The sequence below is a fragment of the Pituophis catenifer genome, unplaced genomic scaffold, assembly GCF_029215685.1.
Source record: "Pituophis catenifer annectens isolate HBS135680 unplaced genomic scaffold, rPitCat1.0.hap2 SCAF_7, whole genome shotgun sequence".
Classification (NCBI taxonomy): domain Eukaryota; kingdom Metazoa; phylum Chordata; class Lepidosauria; order Squamata; family Colubridae; genus Pituophis; species Pituophis catenifer.
The window spans coordinates 17,952,674-17,964,410 of NW_027256887.1; the positions used below are offsets into that span (position 1 = coordinate 17,952,674).

General features: G+C 34.4%; 1 protein-coding gene across 1 annotated transcript; it reads left to right on the forward strand.

The window, feature by feature from the left end:
- Nucleotides 1–4,199: 4,199 nt before the first annotated feature.
- On the forward strand, nt 4,200–8,358 carry ZBED4 (zinc finger BED-type containing 4). Its single transcript, XM_070947516.1, has one exon. The coding sequence runs from the start codon at nt 4,200–4,202 to the stop codon at nt 7,701–7,703; it is 3,504 nt and encodes a 1,167-aa protein (XP_070803617.1). The 3' UTR covers nt 7,704–8,358.
- Nucleotides 8,359–11,737: the final 3,379 nt, after the last annotated feature.

Genomic DNA, 11,737 nt, shown 5'->3' on the forward strand with positions numbered 1-11,737 from the left:
TAACTCTAAGTCATAACTTACAGTGATTCTGATAAAAATAAGTTGTAACTCAGCTCTAAGACCCAAACCTTTTATTTAAATATAGGTCAACCTATCAAAACTCAAAACGTTTACTTTTACTTTTACTTTTACTTTTACTTTTACTTTACTTTACTTTACTTTACTTTACTTTACTTTACTTTACTTTACTTTACTTTACTTTACTTTACTTTACTTTACTTTACTTTACTTTACTTTTATTTGATTTGATTTATATACCGCCCTACTCCCGAAGGACTCAGGGCGGTGAACAGCCAACAATAAAATACATACATACAAAATTTAAAAAGCAGAAATAAAATTGAATTAAATAGTTTGGCCCAGACAGATTAAAAAAACCCAATCAATTTAAAACAAATTAAACTTTGAATATTAAAAATATTAAAAAATGTTAAAAAATATTTAAAAAGAGGGAGAAAGTTAGGCCAGGCCCGCCTGGTGGAATAAAAAGGTCTTAGCGTGGCGGAAGGTGCGCAGATCCGGGATCCTCCGTATCGCCGGGGGGAGCTCGTTCCAGATAGTAGGTGCCCCCAAAGAGAAGGCTCTCCCCCTGGGGGCCGCCAGTCGACATTGTTTGACCGACAGCACCCGGAGGAGCCCCTCTCTATGAGAGCATACCGGCCGGTGGGAGGCTATTGGTGGTAGTAGGCGGTTCCGCAAGTTTACCATTTTTAAACATTTATATCACCTTAAGCTCTTGCCATAGGATATAAATCTAGCAAGTTATATACATAGATCATGGGTGTTAAACTCGATCGCATATTGCAACGTATCACAACTTTTTAGCCTTTGCGGAGCCGGGATGGGTGTGGCCTGTACGTGACTCATCTGACCTGCGGGCCGCCAGTTTGACAGACCTGACATAGATAAAACATTAAAAGTTGGGTTTCATTCATAAAATACATAAGACTGGAAACAGTTTGTCAGATTTGGAAAATGTAACAAGCATCATTAATTTAAAAAATAGAAAATATGAAACTCTAAATTTACGTCCTTAGGTCCTAGAGTGCAGAGACTAAGTTCATCCTTTTATGATGAACCATGGCTTATCCGAATGTAGCTACTAGGAATTTTAGCATAGCAGTGAAAAGCATGAAAAGCTATGGTTTTTGAGTATGTGTGTAGTTTCAGGCCCAAAATCTAAAGTAAAATACTTGCATAGAACTTGTATTTTTCTCCTATGAAAAATACGACTAGCTAGCAAATAGAGGTATCTTGTTTGAAGTTTCTGAAAATGTGTTTAGTAGTTTTATTTAAAATATTTTTATTACTCCCTCATTCAGATGTATGATGAAGACTAGGATAAATAATTTGCTATATAAGTATTCTTCCAATAATATTTTCATCTATTACATATATTTTCACTTGGGATAATAATTACTATTACCTTTAGTTGTTATTGTTATTACTATTATTACTATTATTCCTATTGTAGTCTTTCATGCAGACTATAAAACCATAACATCTTTAGCCACCTTATTCAGAAAAGAAAATTAGCAAAGTCAGAAGCAAATCTTGGTACATCAACCAAGCAGTTATAATTGAGAATAAAAATAAGTTGCAATAAATGCTTTGGCTCTTATATTACAGGTTATTTTGCATCATGGTATTCCATAAATTAAATGGGCAATTGATTCACAGAAGGAAGGATAATATATCTTGGTTAATAAAAGTATTAAAAGAACAAGTCTGACATTTTATATTGGGTTCAATATGATGGATGATGTAATTCCCAGTATAATTTGATCAAAACATCAAGATTCCGCTAATACAGGTACATAGGGAAACTGATTAAAACTATCCTTTTAAACTTGGCCCAAATCAATATAGTTTTGAATAAATAATTCTTGTAACAATGCTGTTTTTGACTTTAGTAGCTTGACAAAATGTTTAGAGAATTTTAATTGTTCCGGTATCATAAGAAATCAGTACTTGTAAGTCAGCCTTTATTAGAAGTTTCTTAAATGTTCTACCATGATAGATAGGTAGAACACTGAGCTCTTTTTTTTTTTTTTGACTCAAATGTAATTTATTCAGTTTTTATATTCACATTGCTAATTAGTAATATGTAGGCCATCTTTAGAATTGCAATAAATCATTACTTGTGATGAGAATACAGTATTTTGTTGTGTGTGTTTTTTCTTTCTCCTTCCCTACACAGAATGCATGAATGGAGGTTTTCATTGTGGCATTTTACAAGCACAATTTCTTTGTTGTCTAAATATGGAGGATTATACACTCTATATATTTTTACAATCAAGGTTATCAAATTGCAGATTTTCATAATTAAATAACCATAGGATCCAGAAAGTGAAAAAGGAGTCTGATACCCTAGCACTTAAAGAAGATGCTTACCATTACATCTGAAACAGCTAAATCATTATTGCCTGGGGAGAGATGCGTCCATCAAGTTTTCTACAAAGAGTAGTAATAAAGAAACATGAAAAAATAGTAACATAAATGCTATTTGTCTTTTGTACAGGATTGAAGAAAATGCTGATCTCTTCTTTCAGTAAAGTGTGAGAGTTACTTTGTCTCCTAGTTCATGTGAGGCCTAATTAGAAGGATGAAACCTACGAGGTGGGTGAAATAATATGATAAGCATTGTTGAATAGAGTAAAACATTTACAAGTCATAATGAGAGGTAAATTCCTTTGCTCTAATTTATTTCAGTTAGCTATATTTTGCAGTTTTATTTGTTCCTTAATCTCTTACTTATTGAGAAGAAAGCATATCTTTTTTTCACTTTTTATCTTCCATCCACATTGTGTTCCATCAAAGTCAGCATTTTGGAAACTAAACATAATAAATAGACCATTAGCAAAATATAGGAAGCCAAAATATAGGACTGCAACATGAGCAGACAAGGAAATATTCTAGAGCTAGTGGTGTAGGAGAGAGAAATAGATCATGAAATTATGCACAGAAATGGGATGATAATGATGATATCCCACTTTCTGCCTATAAATCTAGTGCATTTCAAACATCAAGAAATAATTGAATCCACTATTGGGATTACTATAATGATACAAAACAAAAATATATTTGTTCAGTTAATACATTTACCTTATCCAAACTTGCTATCCAGATTGAGCAGGGGGGATTACGGATAACAGGAACTAAATTTATGAAGGTAGGAACTGAAAATAACCTCTTTGCTTGCTTCATGTCAGGTAAACTGAGTAGTTAGTTCCTTGTCTGTATTGATGTTTAAAAACGCATTTACACAAAGGTTTGGATCCAGCTCACCGGAAAATTTCATTTATTCTTGTTTGGGTTTTGCTGAAGAGGATTGGGAAGAGGAAAATAATAATAATAAAAAATCTCAGTCAAACAAGCATTGCAATAGTCCCTCCTATTTCCTCTTTCCTTTCTACAAAGCCAACAGCTAATGATAGTTTGGGCCTGTGATAAACATATTGTTATTATTATATTTGTTGAATATATGTTCAACATTCAGAGAGATTTGTGTTTATATAGTTGACATATATTTTTATCTGTCATCTATTTAATGGTTAAATGTAGAAATAGATATATAGATAAATGGATATGGTACTTTTAATGGAAAACGGTTCTGATTGCAATTTCCAAATCATCCCATAAGCACAGGCCTTAATAAAATGGCAAAATAATGTTTTCATAAATATAGAACCCTTAATAGCAAAATTTATTGCCCATGAAAAAAACCTAAACTAGATCTTTGAATTCTCACCATGAGTAACAATGAATGCAAATAACTACAGTGCTGTTTTTTGTTTTTTTTTTGTCTCAAAATATGTTGCTTGCTGTTTTCCCTTAATTTAAAACTAAAGAAATAAGCAGATTATTACTTATTTAAGGGAATAAATTAAACTTGGAAGTGTGACATTTAACTTTCTTTCTTTCTGTTATTTCTAGATGATAGGAGCAGATGATAGAACTGAATGTATACTCAACTATTTCTTGACTTCCCACCTTGCAACACAATGGATATAGTGCCAGCACTATAAAGAATGATATATAATCTGGAAATCTAAATAGCCTGGGAGTCAGACAACAGGGCCTAAAACACAACCTTTTGTTTTACCTTTATCTTTTTACATGATTTAAAATGCATTTAATTTGAATTCCAAATCTTCATTAAGATATGAATACACAGCGGAAATAACTGAGCTCACATCATGGATACAAATATAGCAGAGTCTCCACAAATCAGCGATAATTTGATGATGGATAAAATCAACAATTTAAAAGTGGAACCAGAAGATGATAGTAATTGTATTTTAGAAACAATAGATATAAAAACTGAAAAAGAAGATCTAAGACAGATTGACAGCAGTGATGAACAGGATGACAGAGAAAAGAATTTTGTCCGCAACAATTCAGATAAATTCATCTCTGCAGAGAATGAGGATGATTATGGTTCTCTTTTTTCCCAATATAGCAGTACTCTCTATGATGTAGCAATGGAGGCTGTAACACAGAGTCTTCTTTCAAATAGAAACATAAGCTCCCGGAAAAAGTCACCTGCTTGGAACCACTTCTTTATATCTCCTAGAGACAGTACCAAAGCAATATGTATGTACTGTATGAAAGAATTTAGCCGAGGTAAAAATGAGAAAGACTTAAGCACAAGTTGTCTAATGAGGCATGTGAGGAGAGCTCATCCAACTGTACTCATTCAGGAAAATGGAAATATACCAGCTATATCTTCCTTTTCTTCATCTCCTACATTATTATTGCCACCTCAGCCTGCAGATACTGGAGATTTAACTCATGTGCTAACTCCTATAAAATTAATTAAGAAACCCTGTTCTAAGATTCCATCCCCAGATCAAATTATGGAGGAATCTGTTCCTGTAGTTTCTATTGAAGAAATACCTTCAGATTTGTCACATAGTGAAAAGAACAATAAAGAAGAAGCTGGTGTTGGATTGTCACTACATCTGCCCAACAGTCAGTGTGAAGAAATGGTGGACAATATAGCAGAGAAAACTGTTCAAGTTCCTAAGACTACATCTGGCTCAAGGAGACGATCTGCTGTATGGAAACATTTTTATTTATCTCCTCTAGATAACTCAAAAGCTGTCTGCATTCACTGTATGAATGAATTCAGCAGAGGAAAGAATGGAAAAGATCTTGGAACGAGCTGCTTAATACGGCACATGTGGAGAGCTCATCGTTCTATTGTTCTACAGGAGAATGGAGGAGGTTCAAGCATACCCCCTCTGTACTCTGCTCCTCCAACTTTATTACCACCTTTATTAGCTTCAGATGGAGACCCAAGTTCTGTATCATCTGGAAAATTAGCTAAAGAACCAACATCTGTTTGCTCTTCTCCAGACAGAATAGCTGAAGAAAATAATTCCAATCTTCCTTTGGGAGATACTTTGATGGAGGACTCCTCATTGTTTTCATCATCCGAAGATATAGGGGAAGCTTCTTTAGTTTCTTCTCCTGAAAAAAGCCCATTGTTATTGCAACATGGCTCTGTTTTCCATCAGAATAAACGCATCATGCGAAAGCTGAAATCTGAAGTATGGAATCATTTTTCTTTGTCTCCAGGGGATAATTTAAAAGTTATATGTAGACACTGCAGCTGTATGTTAAACCATGGGAAAAAAGGTGATTTAGGCACAAGTTATTTGACAAGACACTTATACAGGCGGCATCCTGAAGTTATAGGAATCCAAAAGAACTTTATAGATGCCAGTTTAGCAAATTCTCCTTATGCTACCTTGGCTTCTGCAGAACGTTCAGCTTCAAAACTGACTGACTTGCCCACAATGGTTACTAATGAAACTCAAGTCATATTTCCTGTTAGTAGCAAAAAGACCTCAAAACTGTGGAACCATTTTTCAATTTGTTCTGCAGATTCAACTAAAGTAATATGTATGCACTGTGGACGTACAATAAGTCGAGGGAAAAAGCCAACCAATTTGGGTACCAGTTGCCTTTTAAGACATTTACAACGGTTTCATAATCATGTCCTAAAACCAGATGCCTCAGAGCCAGTATTGTCCTCTTCTACAAATAATCACGTACCTCTGAGCACAGATCTTTTGGGATCTTCATCTTTTGATGAAACCACTGACAAGTTTTCTGACACGCATCCTGTTGCCAAAAAAATTACGAGTCTTGTTGCTGAAATGATTGCACTTGATCTTCAGCCATATTCTTTTGTAGATAATATTGGTTTTAATAGATTGCTTGAATACTTGCAACCTCAGTATTCATTGCCTTCACCATCTTATTTTTCTCATACTGCGATTCCTGATATGTATGATAGTGTGAAAGAAATAATTGTTTCGCATCTTAAAGAAGCTGAAAGTGGTGTAGTCCACTTTACCTCTGGAATATGGATGAGCAATCAAACTCGGGAATATCTAACTCTCACAGCTCACTGGGTAACGTTTGGGTCACGAGTTCGGCCTCAGTGTGAAGATTACCATTGTTCAGCTTTATTAAATGTTTCACAGATCGATTGTGACTATAATGGTATCAGCATTCAGAAGCAATTAGAATATTGGTGGGAAACCTGGATAACATCAATTGGGCTACAGATTGGGATTACTGTTACAGATAATCAGACAATAGGAAAAACTTTAAATGAAGGGGAACATTCAAGTGTGCAATGCTTCTGTCACACAGTGAATCTCATAGTGAATGAAGCTATTAAAAGCCAGAGGATGGTTCAGAACCTGCTTAGCATTGCCAGAAAGATATGTGAACGTGTCCACCGCTCATCAAAAGCAAAAGAGAAATTGGCAGAGCTGCAGAAAGAATATCATTTGCCACAGCACCAGCTAATCCAAGATGTCCCATCAAAATGGAATACATCGTTTCATATGCTTGAAAGGCTAATTGAACAGAAAAGAGCTATTGATGAAATGTCTATAGAGTGTAGCTTCAGGGAATTAATAAGCTGTGATCAGTGGGAAGTGATGCAGTCTGTCTGTCATGCACTCAAACCATTTGAAGTTGCAAGTAGAGAGATGAGTACACATATGTCCACTTTAAGCCAAGTAATTCCAATGATTCATATTCTAAACCGGAAAATTGAACTACTGTTTGAGGAAACAATGGGCATAGATACTATGCTAAAGTCCTTAAAAGAAGCTATGGTGAGTAGATTATCCTCCATACTCCACGATCCAAGATACATTTTTGCTACACTTTTAGACCCTCGTTATAAGACCTCCTTATTCACAGAAGAAGAAGCAGAACAGTATAAACAGGACTTAATCAGGGAGCTAGAAATACTAAATGCTACCTCAGATGATGATAAACCAGTTTCCAATGGTTGTGGTATAGGTTCATCATCTAAAATCTCTTTCGGGAGCAATAGTCTTTGGTCACTGATGGAAGATATGAAAAAAGCTAAACTTCCAAAAGAAAAGACTAAGTTGCCAGAGGAAATGGTGCTTTTATACCTGGAGGAAGAAGTGCTTGAGCATAACTATGACCCCCTCACTTACTGGAATTTTAAGAAATCATCTTGGCCAGTATTGTCAAAATTGGCTGTTCGATTCCTAGGTTGTCCTCCAAGCATCGTTCCATCAGAGAGATTATTCAGTACATCCAATGAAAGCATCAGCTTTAGTCAATCAAGACTAACAATGGAACACTTTGAAAAACTTATATTTTTGAAAGTAAATCTTCCTTTGATATACTTCCAGTATTGAAATTAATGAACAGGCTGCCAGTCTAAACTTGTTGTTCACTGGATAATTACTATATTTGTAACTTAATTGCTCCATTTAGGGGTCATGTATGACAGCTAATCAATGCCTCTTGTTTGAAACTTATATTTTTCAGTTCTATGTCTACATGTGCCTTATCAGTAGTCCTTCAGGCCAGATATAGTGTATATACATTTTCTTTTTTTAAAAAATCCTATTAGAATTAGCCTTGTCTTTGTCCCAACTATTAAAAAAAATGTAGCTTTTGATTGAATATTGTAAATGAAATTTTAAAACATTTTGAATAGAATGGCAAAACGGATGTAAAAACTTCTATTATGTAGCTTTTTATTCAATTATGTAAAAAAAAAACAGAAACCAGGTACTGTATATTAGCTGAACATTGCTTTAATTGCAGAAAAAACTGTATATAAAGGTGGAAATGAAGCCATCTTCCTATTTAGCAGGTTTTAACTGCAGGCTTAATGTACTTATGTTCAACTATGTATGTACTAAAGATGGCGGTTGAATTAGTATTTGACTAAACTTAGAATTATTAAGAAACACCAGTTATACAGTAATCTATAAATTTGCCATTCATGGTCTTTATTCAGGTTTTTTTTACACTGTAACTGAATTAGAGCTTGAGTATTTATAAGGTTTTTGGGTGTTTATTTTCAAAATTTTCCAATTAATGTTTGTTATTTAATGCAGTGCATTGAAAGATAAAAAAAATATATAAAGAAAGGGCATCATGCCAAGTCTTTTACAATTGAATGAATTAAACATTACTTCTTGGGAAAATAGTTGAGGTTTCCCATGTAACTGAAAATTATATATGGCATTCTTCCATTATTTGTTACACAAAGTTGATTTTCAGTGAATATCCTTTCTAAGATTGTGCAAATACTTTGGAAAAGGTGCTTCAGAACACGCAGGACTTGCATCGGATTGTCCTTGCATGCACAAGCACTTCACATGCACCTGAAGAATTTGCACAGCCCATAGACAGGAATCTTGCATAGAATGTTATATAGTAGAACTGACCATAATTGATAGTGTCTATCAGCCAAGTAGGATATTGTAGAATTTTAATAATCCTCAGACAGCAGGTAAGAATAGCCAGCATTTGCATTTGCTGTCCACATTTTAAAAGAATATTTCTCATCCTCTTCTCATCACCCAATGCATTGATAAAATTCTTTGGGAAATTAACTACAGCTTTTAGGAAAGATGTAGTCTTGTTAAAATACTGTACTGTACCTCTGGCTAATTTTTGCATTTATTATGTTTTAGTGTATTTATAAATGATGGATTCAGTTTCTGAAATTAAACATCTTATTTGCAATTTGTAGAGAATGAGTCTACATCAGCCATTTCCCCCCACCCTCCTCCTTAGAATGCAATGGGGATTTAGTGATTCTGGAAAGTGTATGGCAATAATCTGGATATATCTTTTCGAGTAAAAATTAGAAGGCAAGTTTCTACAGTTCTTTCAATCAAACATTTCGTTGTAGTATTTGTCTCCCATACAGTGAGATGTCTGATGTAATGATGCAGTATGGCCCAAATATATTTGAAATATTTTCAGTAAGTACAATATTGAGCTTTAAAAAAAATGACTGCATACGGTAAATCTTACTCAATTTAACTATTTATATATATTCCTCTACTGAATTTAAGATAAAACCAGGCCATGTTAAAATTGTCAGAATTGTAGGCAGCAGTGGTGCATTGACACTGAAAGTGTTATGTTTTAGACAGCAACTTGAGATAAGGTCAGTGGGTACACATAGCTATGAGCTATTGTTATGCCATTGAGAGATTCTTGTTCCAAATAGCTCTGGTGGTTAAATTGGCTCTCCTTTCTTCCATTTAGCTTACACATTTGGGAAACGATAACCACCAGTAGCCACAAATGTTTGGGTTTATAGAATTCACGTGCTTATTTATATAATGTGTGGGTCTCACATGGTTAACAAAATGAAACTTTACACTTGCTACACAGTTACACATTTTGGCTAGTTAAAAAGTAAGAAAACTGAAAATATGGAAGGCTATTGGGTAACAGCACTCATGGCCACAATAGTTCATTCTTTGTAACAAGGTATGTTGGGTTGCTTTGATAGAGTTCGACTAACGTTAACATAAATCTACACAGCTCAAATGTAATAATAAAGAAAACAATACTTTCACATACTTCAGTTAGTGTAGAAAACTAAATATTCTGAAACAATCTTAAAATGAGGTCAAAATACTGCATCGAGCCTTATAGTTTTAACAGTCTTGGCCAAAAATAATTTTCAGTAATACCGTGTTTCCCCCAAAATAAGACCCTTATATTTTTTTTTGAATCCTGAAATAAGCACAGTTGGCCTTATTGGCATGTGCTCAAAAGCCGAATGGGGCTTATTTTCAGGGGATGTCTTATTTTGAGGAAAACACGGTAGGAAATACACATCTATTTATTTCATATGCCTAAAGGTGACATTTAAGGCCTAAAAATATAATTCTAGAAGATAGATTCCCTATATCTAGTCATTTATTTAACATTTCATAGGTATAATTTCTTTGAGTACCAGTTTTAACTGCTATGACCATAATTATAGAAATATGCTGGTTCTCCCCTTCCAAAAAAACCCCAATCTTGTGTTAGTTTATAGAATGGCAATCCATTTATTATAAGCTTTCGTGGATGTTTTTTTTTTCTTTGCAGTAGCCTTCATAATGAACATGTGTTTGTTTTTAAGATGCCACAAGACTGTATTCATACCATAGCTGATTATACATATAAGACATCAGGAACACCTCAATTCACATTAAATAATTGCCAAGTGGCAATTGCAGAAAGGGTAGTACTTTCTTCCAGAAGGAACCAAGTAGTATTTTGACCTTCCAGTAGCTGACTCTTAGCAGGGCCTGTTGTACAAAACAAGATGACTATACCCAATAAGTTTTGCAGGTTTTAAACATAGGCTTTTATGAAAAGTTAATGTTTGCCGTCTGAATAATAGCAGCTTCTATGAATAGATAAATTGTACATCAAGGAGGACGTCGTTTTCTTTGATGTAAAACAACAACAAAATTGATTAAACTTGTACAATAGCATACAAGAGAACACATCAGTGTAGTTAAACCAGTTTTACAGGATGGTATTTCTTGTGTCTAAGTCAATTTGCACTCTACTGTGCCAAGATACACTGATTAAAAATGAATGATTTTAAGAGTTATGTAAGATATTTTCTTGCATATCTTCAATTACAAGTTGTGGATCATCCCACAATTATACTTTCTAACCCATTGCTTCATCTGGCCAGTGAGAACAGTCAGTATAGCTGACGATTTAGCTCTATTCATTTGGAAGTTATCACTTAGAAACCTGTAAGAAATTAAAACATGGCATTTTTTTGACATCCAGTCTTATTTTTCTTGATTTATGCTTGGCTATCTCTTAACACTTTAAAGGCCAGCTTGACTTTCCCATAACTGTTTTATGGTTACTCCATAGCTGATAACTGACAAAAGAAAACCTGGTTAAGAAATGTTATCAGGATGACATGATGGGCCTTCTCTTATATGCAAATATTGTCTATGAGCAAAACCACCCAACAGATAAAAATAAATAGCATCCGTTGATTTCCAGATTTTGTTGAACCTAATGACATTCAGGTTTAGGTATATGAGATTTTTTCGCTTATGGACAACATAAGAATTTTATACTGTGGCCCAAAATAGCACATTGTGCTATTTTTCCACATGGTAGAAAACAATGTGAAAACATTAAACCACACAATAGTGTTACATAAAAATAACTAGTATATTTCCTATGTAATTATATGAAAACATGTCTTGAATGTATGTACTTTGTATTGAAATCAATGGTGGAGTTCAAATTTTTTTACTATCGATTCTGTGGGCGTGGTGTGGCTTGGTGGGCGTGGCAGGGGAAGGATACTGCAAAATCTCCATTCCCACCCCACTCCAGGGGAAGGATACTGCAAAATCCCCATTCCCTCCCACTCCTGGGGGGAGGATAT